General features: G+C 38.4%; 1 protein-coding gene across 2 annotated transcripts; it reads right to left on the bottom strand.

Moving 5' to 3' along the window:
• Positions 1-124: 124 nt before the first annotated feature.
• On the bottom strand, positions 125-16,663 carry LOC132263544 (frequenin-1). Of its 2 annotated transcripts, none has more exons than XM_059763350.1 (9): positions 16,355-16,663; positions 10,533-10,822; positions 10,266-10,447; positions 7,968-7,992; positions 7,255-7,303; positions 7,032-7,121; positions 6,706-6,784; positions 6,416-6,504; positions 125-4,973 (listed from the first exon to the last, which is right to left on the bottom strand). In XM_059763350.1, the coding sequence occupies exons 3-9, from the start codon at positions 10,327-10,329 to the stop codon at positions 4,806-4,808; spliced, it is 564 nt and encodes a 187-aa protein (XP_059619333.1). In that variant the 5' UTR covers positions 10,330-10,447; positions 10,533-10,822; positions 16,355-16,663; the 3' UTR covers positions 125-4,805. The 2 variants fall into 2 exon arrangements, with proteins under 2 accessions (XP_059619333.1, XP_059619334.1); XM_059763351.1 differs by having other exon boundaries at positions 125-4,598; positions 4,796-4,973; positions 10,266-10,822.
• Positions 16,664-18,828: the final 2,165 nt, after the last annotated feature.

The raw sequence follows: 18,828 nt of genomic DNA on the forward strand, positions 1-18,828 counted from the left end.
CTTCCTTATTTATTTCTTCTTGATTTCACATCGTATTCAACAATATTTTCTTATCACCATCAATTCTCTTTTAACCGCCTCTTATTTTAAATAACAACGTGTTTTTTTTTCTCATCTTCAATAGTTTTCTTTCAGTCAAAGTTGAGTTATTATTATTTTCTTTTCAATGTTGAGGTGTTTTTCTTTTACATTTTTTTGGCGACTGGTGCATTTTTCTTTTAATTGTTTTGTCTTGCTGTTTGCGTGTGAATTTTTGTCCAAAATTTGATATCTCCTATTTTTATTGACAATGATTAGAAAATACAATGAAGAGTGTCATGATAAAGTGATTTTGAGCGCTAAATAGATTCTATTTTGTCGAATGAACTTCTCAAGATTTGCCTTAATTTCTTCTTTAACAAGTGGGTGGGTGGATTCTTGTTGGCGGGGAGGAATGCAAAGAATGAAATCAAGTGGAGGGAAATGAATAGCAAGATAGGATCGTCCTTCTTAATGAGTGTCGTCCTCTCTTGAAAATTGGAAACCATTTTTCCCTTATTGTTTTTCACGTAACAATTTAGTTTTTTTATTTCTTCACCTCTTCTCACTAACAACTTCTTTCTCGTCTGCTTCGCGTCGAAAACATCTTTGGGTGGAGTAACAATTGAGCAAATAGCATATGAAAATTCTTTTCGAGATTTCTCCTTCGCTCTGTTCTTTAATTGCCAACGACAATACGATTTTAATTCGTTCAGCAATTACTGGACTTTCTCGTGAAACTTTTCTCGCACTAGTTAGCATATTTCTCACGGGAGTGACAAAGGCGATGGAATAAAGGTTTGAAGAAAAGACTATGAATTTAGGAGGGGAGGAAGTTTCTTCATGCAATTTTCACCTCTAATTTTGCAGGTTAGCGTAATAGACAAAAAAAGAGGGAGAAATCTTACAAAGGCGACCCTTTTGATGATTTAATTTTTTTGTTGAACGTGAAGCAAAAAGGCAAGTTTATCGTGTCTTCTATTTAACAGTGCAGTGGAATTTACAAAACTATCGCAAAAAGGAAGCTTTCTATTCGCAATATTTTATGTATAAGTTATGAAGCTCGAAGAGAAATGAGTAACATGAGAAAAATATGCGTGAAAAATGTTTGAGCAACTTTCTTACAAGATTATGCCTTATATAAGTTTTTAAATCTTCCTTTTTTTCTTTCTGTAAGTCCCATCGCATTCTTCCCATCAAGTTTTCCGTTGAATGTTATGATAAAATTTCCCTCATCTTCCTCTGTCTCTAAATCCACAAAAATGTGCATGCAATCTCGCTGTGGGCGAGCTTAATCCTCCTCAGCTATGTTTTTCTTTATATTTTTTAAAACATGTCTTTTATCAGAATATGAGAAATTTTGAAGTATTTTCCTTTTAATGTTTTTTTTTCTTGCTTTTAATAATCATTTTAAGTAGTTTTTTAAATTTGTAAGCTAAAAACTCTGTTCTTCTTAAGATTTATGCAATTATATACTTCTATTTATTCCTGTTCTCTGGAAAAGGATTTGAAGAACTTTTTCAAATATCTTGTAACTCTAGACTAGACGTCATGGGTTATTACAAAAAAGCGAATAAGAGTTTAGTTTACTGTGATTTCCTTCGAAGGAGAGATGATGATTAGGATTATCATCTAAGTTTTACCTTTTTGTATAGTTATTAGCATAAGAATTTTGATTTTTTTTCTTCTAATTGTTACATACTTTTGCTTGCTCTTTCTCTTTGTCCACTTCAATATCTTAGCAATTAGTCAACCCCTTAAGGCTACGCTAAAATATACTTTGCCTCTAATAATATTTTTGCGGATCACTTGAATGGAATCCCGTAATTAATTTTCCAATTTTTATGTAATGCTCTTTATTATCTATAATTATATACATAATTTATGTAATCAATCTTGTTTTTTTTGCAATGGCAATTGAAATAAAGATTTAAGCCCACTTCTGTTCGAATCCTCACGATTCTTCATATTTTTTTTTTAATTATTGGTTTAAATACGCGAATTTTATTTCACCTTCTAATAAGTATAACACCAACAACTTTCAGTACGTAAACGTTTTATCCTTTCATTTTAGAAAATACTGCAATATTTGCATAATAATTGTTATTTTTCTCAATATTATATTGCATTCAAAACCTTTTCCTTTGTATAAATACATTTTTTTTTTTAAAGAAAGAAACAAAGCCCATTTCTATACAAAGTTCAGTTGCTCCATTTTCGGAAAAAAATTTCGATTCAATTCGCAATAACTTTTTTCATCCTTCGATCCTTTCTCTAACTCTCTCTCAAAACTTGATTTTAAACCTTTGCTCATTTCACAATTTTTTTTTCTACCATAATAACTTCATTTTCTTATCATCATATTGCATATTTTATGATTGTATTTTATCACAGAAAGTTTAAAATAAAGGAAGCAGTACAGAATAAATTTTTCCTCTGTCGCAATTCTCTCATTGTATGTGGAAACATAGCGAAAGTTGCAATTTAATTAAATTATTTCGGTGCTGGATTTTTTTTGCACTTTTGCCTGATAAATCAGAGAGGATAAAATTTTGTCGTGTTGTTTTTTTTTGTCATCCAAACTACAGAGTTAACTTCAAATAAATTCAGCAACATAAAGGACGGCTTTTGCAGTGCGTTTCTCTTTTTTTTGTGGAAAAAACAATGTTTTTTTTTACCTTTCATGTATTTTCGTTATTTATTTCGAGCGGATTTCCACTTAAAGTTGCCTTTTATTGTATTAAATTTTCCTCCCCGAAGAATATTTCATTATATTTTTAAGCTTTCAAACAACCGAAAGACTTCAAGATCTGCAGAAGAACAATGTGAGTACATCGCATATTAGGCCTCAAATTTATATTTAATACTACTCTTTGCGCAGGACATTTCGTTTATTAGTTTCATGCATTTAAACTGAGAAGATGTAATGCTGCTGAAAACATGTTTCATTCTCCTGCTCTTTCAATATTGTATAAAGCACAACATTTATGAGATTTCATTTCTTCTTTCTATTTTCTTGAAATTTCTTATACTTCTCGGTTTTATTTACTACGAGCAAATAAAATTTTCACGCGGCATCTAATTGTTTTTTTTTTCTCTTAGCAATTACTCATGCTTAATTAGTTACTTTATTAATACCTCAATCATTTTTTTTTTTTACATATTTTTACTGTTTTTCTCCCACGTCGAGTAATTCATATTGGTGTAACTTCCTTAATTATTCCCTTATTTATTATTATCCTTCTTCATTATTAGAGTGTATGTGCCTCACTTGATGAGAAATGAGGCAAATTGCTTATGAAAATTAATTCTTTACAGTATTACTCTCTCACACTATAGTAAAAGTATGTAAATTTACTAAGGTGTTGATTAATGTTAGCATTTACATTGAATTTATCTTGAAATTTATCAAGATTGTCTCTAGATGAAGTTTTTCTCTCCTCTCGAAATTTCTGCTGTCCTTTTTGCTACATTAGTAAATTTTTTTTTGTTCATCCTTCACTTTACGCAAGAGTCGAAGTTGACAAAACATATCAATAACTCTTCAAGACAATTTTATCACTTTCTCCCCTCTTTTGGAATGAACGTTTTATACTTTCCATAAAATTTATTGGAGGGATTTTCAATTTTCTGCTTGATATTTTCTGCCATTGGAGGGACAATAAGGTACCTTACTCGGCACTCCTTCTGTCCCATCATCCTCTCAGTTCAGCCAAAATCTTCACCGCAAAATGAAAAAGTTGACTTTGATGATGGGGCGACATGACAATTTATTATTCTTTAGCCTTCACGCAGACGAGTGTATTGTGAGTAAAACGTAATTCCTTATTTCTCCTCCTTTCCCACTCCTTTTTTCTTGTTCCTCTTTATGGGAGAAGTGAAGAAAATTATAAAGCATGAAAATTGTCTTAAAAGTCATTCAACGTGGGTGTTCTCATGAGAAATATCTTTATTCTGAATATATTTTATATGCCTTTAGGATAATAAGAGTTTATTTATTAAAAATTGTATATTTACGAATTGACTTTCCCATATTTCTCATATGCAATATCATCAGTAATTCTTTACTTGTATGTATATTGGAAAGGATATTCACTGTGATTGTTTGCATTTCAACCCCTTCTTGTTGTCTCAAGTACAATTCATGTATGCGTGAATATCCTTTAAAAATGTCTATAAGTATAAGAGATTCGATTGTATGTCAACTTAGAGAGTGTCTCTTCCTATGTTATGTATATGTTTTTACATTAAATTATCTTATACAAACTGCTAAAGCAAATGCCATTTAAAGTAGTGTTTGTGTGCGTTGTTTTTGTCAATTCATTGTCGAGTTAAAAAACAATCCGACAAACATTGCAATTAAAAGGACATTCAACATACTGACAAGCAAAATTGATGAGTACTCATTTTTTCCTCGTTTCACTACCATTTTCACGTAACATCCTGTAAAAATTTGTCCTCTTTCCCCGCGATGTGAGAAATTGAGGACAAATTACTCCCTTTCCTCTTATTCTCTCCCTCTCTCTCTCTCTCTTTTGATTACACTCTGGGATAGTTTGCAGCACTTTGTGTTAATCAGACTGTGTAGTGTTAAGAGAAAAATGATGCTTAATTGTTCACCCAGAAATTCAATCAAGAAGGATAATAAATTGGAGAGTGTTCCAGCAGTTAATCAAATGATGAAAATATCAGAAAGAAATGCGGACCATGTGGGCGAGGGACTTTATGTGTTATTTACTGTACAGTTGTGCTCCATCGAGATGACCCACCCACTCACCTTAGGACGGTTAGTCACCACCTAAACTGAGTGCTTGTACGATTCTAGGGTCGGCCTTGCTGCCCTCCCTGAACTCCTCCAGCGTCAGCCGATCGTCGTGATTCTTGTCCATTTGATCGAAGATCTTATCCACACGCTTCTGCGGTGTGTTCTCATCTTCAGTCTGGGGTTGTTGACCCTGCACAGAGTATAGGAAAAATTGATGAAAAATACGTGCCGAAGCCCGAAGACCCCGTTGTGCCAATGCTCCAAGGGAGAGAGGGCGATGTTATCATATTAACATAAACACCATAAAGATGATGATGATGAGAGAAAGGAGGGCGAAATAACAAAATAATTTGTCCCCAGCAATAATGATGTGATGATTGAGGAATAAAAGTCGTGCTTTTCATTCTCCACACACGTCCTTGACGTGTATATGGTTAGAAAGATAAATAAAAACGAAAACGCGACGTGATTTATTTCGAAATACTTTTGCACACCATTCATTTCTCCGAAAAGCTCTCCGTCTTGATCTCTCCCAACCGCCATTTCTCAAGTAGTGGCCTCGTGGGTGCGGAGAAGTTGCAATGTTCAAAATCTGCACAAATTTATCATACACCACCCGCAAAGTACGCACCAAGAATAGTCTCTCAGTGCCTCTGATGCATGTCATTATTTGTTGCTGGAAGTTTCCAGAGAAACTTTTACAATTTTTTACGGAACTCAAGTTTTGATGAAGAAGAAAAACGCAGTAGAAGACTTTTTCCGCGTCTCTATCCTGTCATTTGTCTTCTCCCATCTTTCCCAAGTATACAAAAGTTGCGATGAATCTTTAATTCTATTCTATGCTCTCTTGCATGATAAGTCTTCAAATTTATCTGATGCTTGTAAAAAAAATACTGCTTTGTCGCTATATAATGAATGAGAGAGCTTCAAATGATAAAATCGAGGATTGCGATGTTGTATGATGAATAGGTAAAAGTTCGTACATCTTCTTCACTATACCAAAAAAAAGCACTAAATTGAAGCTCATCCGAGAGGTGTGAATAAACAGATACAAGAGTTGAAATTGGATATTTTTATTGGAGAACTTTGCAAATTTGACGAGAATACACAGAGAAGAGCGAAGTAGTTTCAGACAACTATTTTTTCCATAACTATTGTTATATTCACACTTCATTTTATGTATGTGAATCATAAAAATAAGAGTGAATAACATATTGATTGCACAAAATTAGACGCTCTATTAATTTTATCCCTTCAACTTTCGTTTTTTAATCCCAAATTATTTCGCCAATTTTCGTTCTTTATTGCTATATATAGAATCTCATAAATATAGCTTAAATCCGGATACAAAAAGTACAAATTCCCCATATTAAATTAATTATACCACAAATTCGTCCTTGTTTATTTTGCCGACCAGTACTTTCAACTTTCATGCAACTTCATCGTGTGCACATAATATATGGTATTGAGCTGTGGGGTCAGAGATTACGAGCACTGAAGAGCTCTGCTCGGGTTCTTAGAGGAATCCCAGTGAATTGGTGGAGAGTGTGGCAAGACAAAGTGCAAGGAATTGGCGCGACTTTTCCCTATCACAGTCATACTTGTAGTGAGTGTTTGAAAACTTTTACTTACCACCATCTGGTAGATTGCATCCACAATGTTGTACATTTCGTCGCGCGTTATATAGCCATCGTTATCAACGTCGTACAACCGAAAAGCCCCTGTGACGATGGTGAAATAAAAGTGTATTGATAAAATGACTCTTCCTCCTTAAGTATTGTTAATGGTGCAATTTTATGTCCACCACAGACGACCAACTTCTCCAGTCGGGGCCAAATGCCCTGTGACTGATGGACGAAGGTGGGCGTGCGGATGTTGGAGTGGACTTTAGCAGGGAAAAGACGTAAAATTACTATACTCACAGTGGAGTTTCTCATCGAGGTTTCCCCTGGACGTTATGGAGAGTGCCCGAATGAATTCCTCAAACTCAATTGAGCCATCCTGAAATGTATAATACACAGTGTGCCACATTAATTTCATCTTGGAATATCGATTTCACGGCTGTGAAATTATCCATCACGACTCCCATTTAATCACTCAGGAGGTGAATCACACAGAGTAGACTTTAATGGGGCTAAAATGCCAAAAAGGACACCAGATTTGCTGGCGGGGCGTGAGATTGTGGAGTGGGTGGAAGGAAAACATAGGAAAGCTACTAATTGGGATTAAATCTACTGTCCCCACTCACATTATTCTCGTCAAACACTCGAAAGACAAGCGATGCAAATTTGCTGGGATCTCCTTGTGGGAAAAATTGCTTGTAAATCTTGATGAAACCCTGGAAGAGAGAAGAAAGACGACACGATGTTAAAAGACGTGAGTTGCGGCGTGGAGAAATGTGAACAGATTTTTACTGTTGTCATAAAAACAGAATCAGTGAAAGAGATAGAGAAAAATTGAAAGCAATTCACCTGCTCTGTCAGCAATCCATTGGGACAGTCTTTGAGAAATCCTTTATGCCTAGACAAGTGTGCAGAGAGGATGAGAATAAAAAAAGAGAAGAAGAAGAGGGAGAATTGTAGAGAAAAAGGCTATAGTGGAGAGTGAGGGAAAATTGATGAGGAGTTTCTGAAAATGATGGGAAAATCAATTTGAAGTTATTTATTCAGGGGCAACACAATGACGACGGCATGAAAATCATCTAACAATTTCATGCAATTATTTTACACAAACTTCAAATTTAATTTTCCCACGTCCTATACTCCTTTCCTCTTTCTCCAACCTAATTGCATTACAGCATTTTCTTTTCATTCACAATAAGAGGGACCAATTATTGTTTCGCCCGTTAACATCATTTCCACAATTTATCGCGCGCTGAAAGAGGCGCACACAGAAAATTTGCGAAGGAAAATGAATTATAATCAAATTTTCAACATTTCCCATCAATATTCCACGGGGACAACTCTTGTGTACTCGCGCAACCCCATTTCCCCTGTTAACAATATTGACGACACGTTATCAAATATCAGCGACAATTTGCCACAATTAACGGTATGACTTTTCCTCTCGCGCGCGCGACTGAAAAGCGCGGCCCCACCCACACAATTCAATATGCAAAATGGTTAGACAATTGGATTTGGGCCACATTTTCCATGCAATTCCATTTATTTTTCATCTTACTTACCACTGTCTAATTTCCTTTTCTGTGACTAACAGCATCCATTTGAGAGGGAAAGCATGAAAATGGAGAAACGAGAAAATTTTCCAGTTATTATCACTTCGCTGCTCCAATCCTCATACTATCACTGCCGCCCTAAAGCTCTCTGCTATATACATATATAGGAGGTGGCAAATATATAATTTCAAATGTAAATTCCCTAATCCGAAGCCCTCGACAATTTTTTTTGGCGAGCATCTCTTTTTCTGCTCTTCCCCCACCGCGTTAGTAATCATTTTCAGTCTCTCATGTTGCCTCAAACCTCAGGAACGAAGACTGTAAATATTTTCACATCCACTTAAATCTACAATGAAATGATGTTTCGCCCATAAGAAGGCCCGCCCCCGAAATGATGGTTTTGGTGAATAACTTTGCTCTCAACAATTCTGCGCCGGAGCCTAAAGAACTTCCCGAAAGTGCTTCAGGGCAGCTTTAAATACTACAAAGAACAACACTACATTGTAGTATTTTGGGAGTGATTCTACAATAATATGCTAAAATACTTGCAAGTGGAGAGCTTTGGCTCGTAAATCATAATCGAGAAATGCAACCGCGAATCGTGAATATCAATGTGCCAGTGATGATGTGAATCTTTGGCGTTTCACGCAAGCTAGAGAGCAACTATGAGGAAAATATTCCCTCATTACTTTCCTCTTCCGAATCAAACGAATCCCTTCCAACACGAGCTCTTTGCAACTCCATTTTCCTCTCTTCGCCTTTTATTCACGGACGATGAATAAAATTTATTGAGCACACAGTCTCCAACAGGAAAACTTCACTTTAATTTGAATCAAATCCCAATCAAACTCCCACCCAGGGACTCCTTTATTTATGGCTGCAAATTTATTTATAGTCAGAAAGTGTGCGAAAATGAATATAAAACACCCACGAGGAAGTGGATTACAGAGGTGGTGTGAAGAAATATGAGGAATACTCGGAATTCCGCGAGCAATAGTATACGCTCAATTCCTAAGGAGAGTGCGTGAGTATTGCCTGTAACGAGTGGCGAGGCCCTGCCAAAAAAGCCCACATGAAATATGATGGTGCAAAAATAATGCCGGAGAAAATCTGTGGAAAATATGTTGGGACCACGGTAAAGAATACAAACTCGAGGGATTAAAATTAAACATCCCATAAATAACACCATATAATTACATGACAATTATATGCTCGACAGTTTTATGCAAATAACATTATCTCGCAACGCTGGTGGCTCTCGTAAGATAACATACTTGTATGGAAAAACTTTTGATTCCACAAGAATATTCTCTTCTTCTCCAGAGTTGTTGAAAAAGTCAAAGTAATTATAATTCCTCGGAATAAGTGTGGAAAAAGTGAAGATAATATTGAACCTGTTGCTTGGTGGTTTCTCATGTATACACTTTTGCCAAGAGTGTGAAGAGGATTATGAAAAACGTGGATTATATCACTTTGCCATTCCATATACTGTTTAACCATCTTACAAGGGCACTTCTCTCTTCACATTTCATCCTCCACTGACAAACATCGCATCGTGTTATCTCTTCTGTTCACGAGAGAGATGAAATTCGGGGGGAGGGAGAGAAAATTCGGAGAAAGAGAAGCACAAATACGCGGAAAAGAAAGTTAAATAGACACGAAGTGTTGCGTTGCATGAACACTGGAAAAAAGGGCATTCAAGGGGTGTGTGATAAAGCATCACAAAGTATATGTCGACACTTGGTGTCACGGGGGAAAGATCTTGGCGAGAAGTTGCTCGAGGGAAGGGCAATAAAAGTGAAATATGCAAAAGTTTCCACTTTAACTTAATGACAGTACTAATACTTTAATATTGCAAAGTGTGCGGTTTTGGAATGGCACGCTGTGAAATGATAGTTGACAGTCTCAAAATAATTTCCCTTCCGAATCGCAATACTTTGCAAAGCCAAAGTCACATTTACATTTCACACCCTCAAATTTAATATTGCTGCCAAAACATTTAATACCACATCATGTAAAGATCACCATTATGTCGGTTGTTAATTTACAAAATTGGCAAAACAAGTTATTCATGCATGATTTTCCTGCTTTTAACGCTTCACAGTCACGTTTGCAAAATCACACTTTTGCATGAGTTCAAAAGAGTGATTACACATTTACTAAACGTGGATTCCAATATTCTAAACCGCATAGGTTCTCATCACTGAGCACTGTTAGGTTTATGACCAAATATATGGCTCAATGTGTTTCATACCATGAACCTTGATTAATTTTAGTGATTAGTGGAATAATGCATATGCAACTTACAGTATGTATCTGTAGTCAGTCGATCAATTGTGTCCTGCTTTAGTTTAGAATTCTTCTTTCCCATGTTGTAAGATAATAATAGAAGAGCTGCTACTGGACAATATCTCTCCTTTTCACACTATTGCGCCGCTCAAATGCAAGGGTGAGTGCGTCCTCCCGCGCTCAACGATTGGAAACTCACACTATAATTGCCGCACGATCAAACTTTGAAACTACTGCCATTCAAGCAACAAGAGGGAGAGAGAATGAAAAAATGCAACAACACACCTCAATTCAATTTGTCGTTCAATTTTCCTGGTAATTAATCACAGGCTTTAGCTTTCACCTTTCTCGTCAACTTGAGTTTACTGTGCATGTATTATGGTAGATTCCACAATCAATTAATTAGCTTTTCCCCCCAGTTTTCCAGTTTCAACACTCTTTCACTGCCGTTGTCCCCAAACACAGTGCACATTAACTTTATTCCTTGTTTACTTCCTCCTTTTTTACGATGTTCTCCCACAGCACACAGTTGATTTTTAAATAAATCACATTTTTTTTACGTTGATTTTCTTGTCCTGCGAAATAGAATACAGAAAAATTGTCATGCACGCTTATTGGATAAATTGTGAGAAAATCAATGTTGCTCGATAGCTTTCGTGTACATTTTTCAATTCACTTCATGCTCGTCTGTATGTGACTTCCGCAAGAGTCATCCTATTGATGCTGCATGAAGATTTATTATGAATCCAATTGAAATATAATGCAAGAGCGGCATTGCTTCACTCGGGGAAAAATGTCTTCACGTCCTCGAGGAAAAAAAAATGACGATGATAAATTCTGTGGCGAGATGATGATGGTTTGTGGTGTGCCGAGAAGAGTTGAGAAAAGGAGAAATGTTGGAGATATCATTATGGGAGGAATTTAGGGACTTAATGGGGCTGCAGATGATATACAAGAGCTATGCTGGGGCTGTCTTTTGGGGCGTCCAGTGGCTTCCACGAAGCCTCCATACGACACCATAGAAACTTATATCACCACGCTATATGGCGGCAAATTTAATACACAAAATGGAGAGATTTTCGTGCCGTGGGATGAGGCATAAAATATTATCGCTCCGGATGAGTGAATTGCTCTGGGCTTTGCAACTCTTTGTGGTGTGTGCCGCGCAGAGAGGAAGATTTCTGGATGAGCACAGCATATTGCTTGCATCCCCCAAATTCTCCGCAGTTGCTTTCTCATTCCATGCTGTGCGCCATCAAACATCATCACGAATGGGATTTTATTATGCCATTCTCTTTTTTAAGAATGGAAACATCTTGGAAATCTCTCTCATCCAATATGTGATAAAACCACAAGTGTAAGTGCTGAGTGAGAACCCCACCAGACAGGCTACACGAGGAGAAAAATGAGCTGCAAGCGGGAAAATGGTATGGAAGAGAGTACATGACTTCACAATGCACTCCGCCACAATCCCCATAATAGCCATCAGCCATGTTGGGAACCAGAGACAGTTGCGATTGCAATTATAGGAGTATGATCTAACTGCCATGTCGCGATGTCTCTTGGCTTCGCGATAAAAGGCACAAAATACATTACAAGAAGAGACATTTTCGTCGTCTGGTCGGAATAAAAAGAAATCAATATTCGCTTTTTTCCCCATGTTTTCGCTTCTATTTTTTTTGTCCGCGTCTCACCCTCGCTGCTCATATTCAAGAAAATAGAATTGCAATAACATAAATTTGCTATAACCAAGCATATATAAGTGAACAATCATTTCACATTGCGGTGTATAAATAGTTTTTTTCGCGACCTTTTCTTTTTATTTTCATTCCACCCACACCCCACAGTAACCACCCCCTTATCATCTAAACTCCACCTCAAACCAGCACGACATTTTAGGAAATGATACTTCGCCCACACCATAACAATGCTCTGATGTACAGAAAACCCCACAATTTCCAAGACTCACGTCCCCACATCCTGGCCTTTTCATAAATTTATCGCACAGAACTGAGAATTGAGTCAATGGGGACACATTTCACGCTATTCTCTCTATTGGCAATCGATTTCTCTCTTTCTCTCTCGCCTCCAATCCCTTGCAAACTATCAACTCCAGAGCCTATATACGATCAAGAATCACATGCCCCCAAGTGCGGGGGAGCTTTCGTCCCCCAGAGCTTTTATCGTGGACATTTTTCCATTTGTAGCATTTTGTCACAGTGAAAAGAAACGACAGGGGTTGTATTGCGACTCCCACTTAATCGGCAACCCTTCATTTAAACCCTTCCAGAAGAGGGATACTTTTGTACACACACACAGCGATGAATATTTTTTCCGACTGTTCATTTTTCGATCCTGACTTGAAAGCTTGCCAAGACGAGACCAGTGAGATGTGGTTTTAAATAAACATATTGGCAATCTGGGAAGTTTTCCGAGATTTTTATTGAATTGCTCAGATGCTCGCAACATCCAAATGAGTATTATAATAGCGCTTCGCTTTAATTGTCCTCCGGTGCGGAAGAGTGGTGCAAAGCTTAATGAAGCGTACAGCAAAAAGTTCCACTCAAACAAGTGAAGCCAACATATGAAAAACTTTTAATTTTTATTGATGGACTTTTGCCACAAATAGCTTTCAAATACATCTACATAATGTGTTGCAATTCAAAATTAAGCTCATGTACATTATATCGGAAAATTAATGAAAGAGCGCTGGAAATGAGTTTCTTAAGTAATTGCGAATGAAAATGCAAAACTCAACATGTTTTTCTATTCAGCATAAATTTAATTATAGCCATAATCGAATTTTCAAATATTTTCGACACCACCACGGAATTGTGAGTAATTTTAAATGTTTTACAGAGCCATAAAAACTTTAATTATCTCGATAAAATATTGCTCGTTGAGGGAACTTTTGTAATGATTCGAATTAAAGTCAGAATAACTTTGTTCACCAAAATTTATGACACTAGAATGGGTTGGGGGAGTTCTCAAGACTTGTCTATACCTCGTATTTCTACCACAATCTAACAGAAAAAATTAAGAACGAAAGATTTATAGTTTTATGTGTTCTCTCACATAAAAATCTATATAACAACAGGGCTCTTAATGTACATGTAAGTCACGATAAAAATGATTTGCCATAAAATTGTGTGGCTTTGAAACTCAAATCGAATGCCAAATAATGTGAATTTATGATATGAATATACAGTAGAGTTATCTCATTGTGCATATCTTCAGCGCCAGGAGTAATTTCACTAATACACTTGAACAGAGTTATTCGGAGAATTTTCTGCTCAATATTTTCCTTACTTCAGAGGGTGAATTTTCAAATTTCACACACATAGTTTGACAACATTTCACCAAGTGTACTACCTCACTAGTACATAACATGGGATAAAACCGAAAAAGGTTAAACATCTCTTTTCCATACTCCTTGTCATCTTCTAGGCATACGCTGGTCGATGGAGAGACGGAGGTTCTTCCTGACAGTTGAGGCGGAATGAGACATGGAAAACAAACACCTCATCGAGTGAGCGGCTCTTCGCAAATGCTGACCGATAGCCGGATATAAAAGTGGCTCCAGCTTGGGCTTCTGAGGGTTACAATTCATCCCTTGGGGAGACACGTCAGATCCCGAGACAATTCACGATGCCTCGCAGTGTATAGGCATGATACAATGTGGCGCGGAGTCAGGGGAGCAGTTTTATGTATTCACTGGGAATTTTGCAACTAGCCAAAGCTCACCCTCTTATCATGCTGGCAAATGAGCAGAGGTGTAGTGCGGGACATATTCAGAGACTGCAATTGACACCAATGCTGATATCTTCCTAAAGGCATTGAGATCCACATGAAAGATTAAGCAGCTCAGCACTTTAAGGAAGTTTTGTGACAATTTTTCACAGCAGTAAATTGTTCTTTTTGGACAAATTCCAAACCTTGCAAGTGATCCGAACGGAAATCTCTACGCCACTGGTGAAAAGTTAAAAAATTCTGACCCTCGCGCACAGCATTTGGAGAACACAAATGAACATGGCTGACAAGGACTGGAGAGCATTGGGGCAAATCTCTGTGTGTGGCCGAAAATATATGATTTAGCTGGGATATATTTCCCCATTTTTCCAACTAATTTATCCATGAATAGCCCAATTCGACTGTAGGCCGGGCGAATGGGCAGAAAGTGAGATACGCAGGGAGAATGGCTGGGTGTGAGATGAATAAATATAGAAATTTATGAGATTTATCTGCATGGTCTTGGTGGTGGAAACAAAAGATGTGTCATGGCAGTGAGGAAGGGTGGGGCTGAGATTGACGATAGGATATGAAAGATTTGTTTGTAAGAACATCCCCAAATGTTCAATACAAGTCACATATTTCTGGTGAACTCAAATCATCCACATAAATTCTAAAATGGTCCAGCAACGAGAGGTGGTTGAAAAACAGCACGAAAGTGTAAATTTCAGCAAACAAAGTGCGAACGTTGCGGACGCAACATGTCAGTTTGAGGAATTTAAGGGTGCCAAGAGTAGACAAAAGAGCGGAAAATATAAATAAATATATCCCATTGTTGGCAAGTGCGGGGGTGAAAACTATAGTGTTGTGAGTGAACATTCCATGTTTTCATCTATGACACCGCATGTATGACTTGAGATACGCATATACACATGTTTTTCGAGGGCACCCCTCGCGTGGGGTGGGCGAAAAAATACCAACCGCCCTTTCGATTATTTATTTATTTATGGTGAGAGTATACATTTCATATGCGACGGCGAGAATGGGGGCGTATATTGGCGAACAAGGGGGTGAAAGCACACAGATTCACTATAGCTGGATACACGTCACCGTTCTGGGGGGATGTAGCTATGTACTTGAGGGTGAGAATAAATATTTGAAGTGAATGGAGTGCTCTCTGGTTGAAAACCACCAGGCGTCCCCATTGCCACATTATAATTCCCTCATTCTTGTCTCACTGCGAAGTTAAACAAGGGGGATAAATTTGAATGTTTCACCCAGTATGCGGACGAGACAGCGGCAGCTCTGTGTGCCACGCGATTCGATATATAATAAATTATTTATGATACGCTAAAAGGGATTTTACTGCCTGCTCACTGACGCCGCGGAGACGACAATCCAGCAGCCAGATACTATTTGCCCTCCAATTAATTGCACACTTTTTCCTCCTTTTGCCCTTCTCGAATCCACACGCTCTCGTGGGAGCCATTGCCACTTGCGGGCAAGGAGGAGTGGAGCTTTGGAAAACAATTTTATTACCATTCATTATTCACCAGTGCGGGAGCTTATCACCCAAGTGGCTGTGACAGAGAGTCTCATTGGAGGTGAATCACTCTGAGTTATAGGAAGTGGAAAGTTCAAAGGAACCTCCACTCAATTCTGCCACTTCCACTTCGGTAACAGTGGGAAAGCGAGTTAATTAGCATCGAGATGTAATTTTACACATGGCGTAAAGTGTGACTTCTCGTCAAGGTTCATTTTTACGTAACCACTCCTTTTACGCAACCATGCTCGTATGCTGTAAAATTGCAAGCTCGCCTCCCCCGTCCCTTCACCTCTGCTCGGACCATTTTTCTTCTTTTTCGTGGAAACACGGGATCAATGCACATACATATGTGTAATGTAGATTTCATGTAACATGAAGAGAATATTGTCCTCCTCGTGTATCATCAACAGGGTACGAGAGTGGAATCTGTCGCTGAAAACTTCCAAGGTTGTTGCCACTGTTCTGCAGAGCACTCGGATTGTCCTCTGTGTGCGTTTTCCCGTCGAAAAAAAGGGAAGTTTCGACGGTGATTTGGGCACGAGAGAAATTTTCATGTAATTAAATTGAAATTTTCCACGGAGACAACACACGGCAAACTTCGCAAAGTGCCAGAACAAATTCCCACCCATCGCGAGCTCTTGCGCGAGGACATTCTCCTGGGGCGAGCCAGGAAGGAGAGGAAGGCTTGAAGACACAGAAAACTATCAAGAAAATTGATTTTATCACAACGGGCGGAGAAGAGCCCCTCAAAGTGGATTGGCAAAGAAAGCTTTCTCCGGGGCTTCACATGCTAATTTTCACAAGAGACAAAGAAGAGAAAATTGCCCCGTACTTTTCTTGCTCGCAGCCACGCTTCCTCACACTGTTCTCGGTGTGTCCTTCTCCTTGAAATCACTTGTCTAATTCCGGAAAGTAGTGATTTTTCGATTAAGATCAATTGCCACCGTGCAACCGATAATCACTGAAAGTCACCACAAGAGGTTATACTTTTCTTTCCGACTTTACACCTTTTTCCTCCGCCTCTACTTTGAACACCCTTCACCACAGACAAACTAAATATTCTACAGAGAGACACCAAACACTTCGTGGCAATCTTCTCCTGACGGGAGCTTTTGACACACTGACTACCCAACTCAGCTCTGCCAGTAGCAGAAAGCTCTCCGGGCCACCAGCAGCAGCACCACCAACTTCGCTGAGGGTGTGTGGGTAATTTCAAGAGTGTGTTAGGAAAGTTTTCGAGAGAGAGAGAATCGAGGGTGAAGAAACAGTGACTTCGACATACCCAAGATGTGTTCAAAGCTCGCTGGGGTTTTCGCTGTGAAGATTGTAGGGAATAACATTAAAAATCACATCAAATATCAGTTTAATTTATATATTTGGTTAATAATGTGTACATATTCCATAACACCTTATATAAAATGCAACAGGAATGGATTAGAAAATCCTCTTTCTTGCCTTCCTCGAGTCTTTCCTGGTGGGATTCTTTAATGTGTGCTCTTCAATGTTGCACCCTTACATGTTTTTGTGAGGGTTGATGTATTACAGTCTGAGTTGGAGTTTCGGAGAGAGCAAAAAGCTGCGAGAGGACTAGAGCAGAGTATCCACAATTCAAAGAGATCAATACATTCATGTAACACCCATACAATCATCTATATAAAATATTGAGGGAATTTTACGCATTTTTCTCCTCTAACCCCAAACTTTTCATCCTTCACCCGATGCTGTGCTGAATTTTTTTTGTGTTCCTCCTCCATATACAGGGCTTGTCATCACATTTGCACGAACACAGAGGCACAGAGCCTAGGTTCTGTGATGAAATTATACAAATTCGAGGTGATTATTTCCGAACAAAAACCCGGATGACTGATGATGACTTGAGACTTTTATCGCTAGCTGTGAATCTTTCTCACTTCACATTCAATATGTGATGGGCGGGCGGGAGGGTGTGGGGCATCCCTGGGGCCTATCCCGCATTCACAAGATCCCTTTAGCACCCTCTTAAGCACTTTTTATTCACTCCTCCTCAACCATGGAGCGCCTTTTTCTTGTGTACTTTATCAAACTCTTCTTATTTTCCCCCTCGCTCGATTCACACAATACCATCCACCATCTAGGATGTTCTTGAAAATTCCCACCCCCCGCAAAGCTTCAGCACGGACTCACCTTGACTATACGCGTGGTGGCACACAATGTGTATCGCAGAGCAAATGGTAATTTAATTGAAAGTATTGAGAAGCGATCGCAAGCTGGGTGACTTGAAGAGTATGCTGAGAGAGACAACGGGTGGATTCGAGGGTGAAAGGTCGAGGTGTGGGTCACTGGGTGGCTCTGAGAGACTCCACGACGCATACACCCGCAATCAAATGCGGAATTAATGCGCTATATAGGAAGTGTTAAGTGCTCATGCGGAGAGTTTGGGGCCATGGAGGCTTTTGTATGAGGTGAAATTGCAGATAAGGAATGATAAATTGCTCGTTGAGCAGTTGGAGTTCACCACAATAATGGAAGTTACTCCCCAACACCCGACCACACAATAATCAATGCTCTCATTCTGGCATAAATTTTATTTTCTGTTAATACTATAAATAGTCGCATATAAATTCTCCATTAACTGCGTGAATAAAGATACCCTTTCAGGGCAATAGAGTGAGTCAAGGGTGGAGACTATTGGCTGAATGCTCACACAAATATCTAATAAGATAATTCATCGATTACATATACAACTTCCACCCCGAAAAGAGATCAAAATCTGCAACAGAAGAAGAAGAATGGAGAAGCGAAACAATATAAATAGCAAATCGCATGAAACTATCTCGGAGCAAATTAAATCCAGCCAGAGCGAGAGATAGGCAGTAACATGTTGGTGAAGAGCCATAGCTGAACTCAAACTTGAATTATGAATGAGCTCAAATTATACATATGTAATAGGGTAAATGCTTGCAGAGCTCTCATACCCCAAATCAATTTAGCAATTGATGAAGGAGACTCTCCGACAGCTTGTGAGGCTTGTGTGCCCACCAACGCCCCTCCTGATGATGAATCTTACCACAGGCATCCCGAGAGAGTGGGAGGCCTTTGGGAATGTAAATCTTGTAGTAAATACCCAAATTATATTTACCTCTTTGCTGCCAAAGACGTCACATTAACTACACACATACACACACCTGAAGGAGGGAGGACCCAATATGCTACAGTGCGTAATTCGACAAACTCCGCGAGAATTATAATTTTACGAGGTGCTTCGCACCCTGCTTATAAAATAGGCATATAGATTGCAGATAAGACAACGCTTGAGAAAAGGGTTGA

This window comes from Phlebotomus argentipes, unplaced genomic scaffold (genome assembly GCF_947086385.1).
Source record: "Phlebotomus argentipes unplaced genomic scaffold, Phlebotomus argentipes genome assembly contig_15, whole genome shotgun sequence".
In the NCBI taxonomy this organism is placed as follows: domain Eukaryota; kingdom Metazoa; phylum Arthropoda; class Insecta; order Diptera; family Psychodidae; genus Phlebotomus; species Phlebotomus argentipes.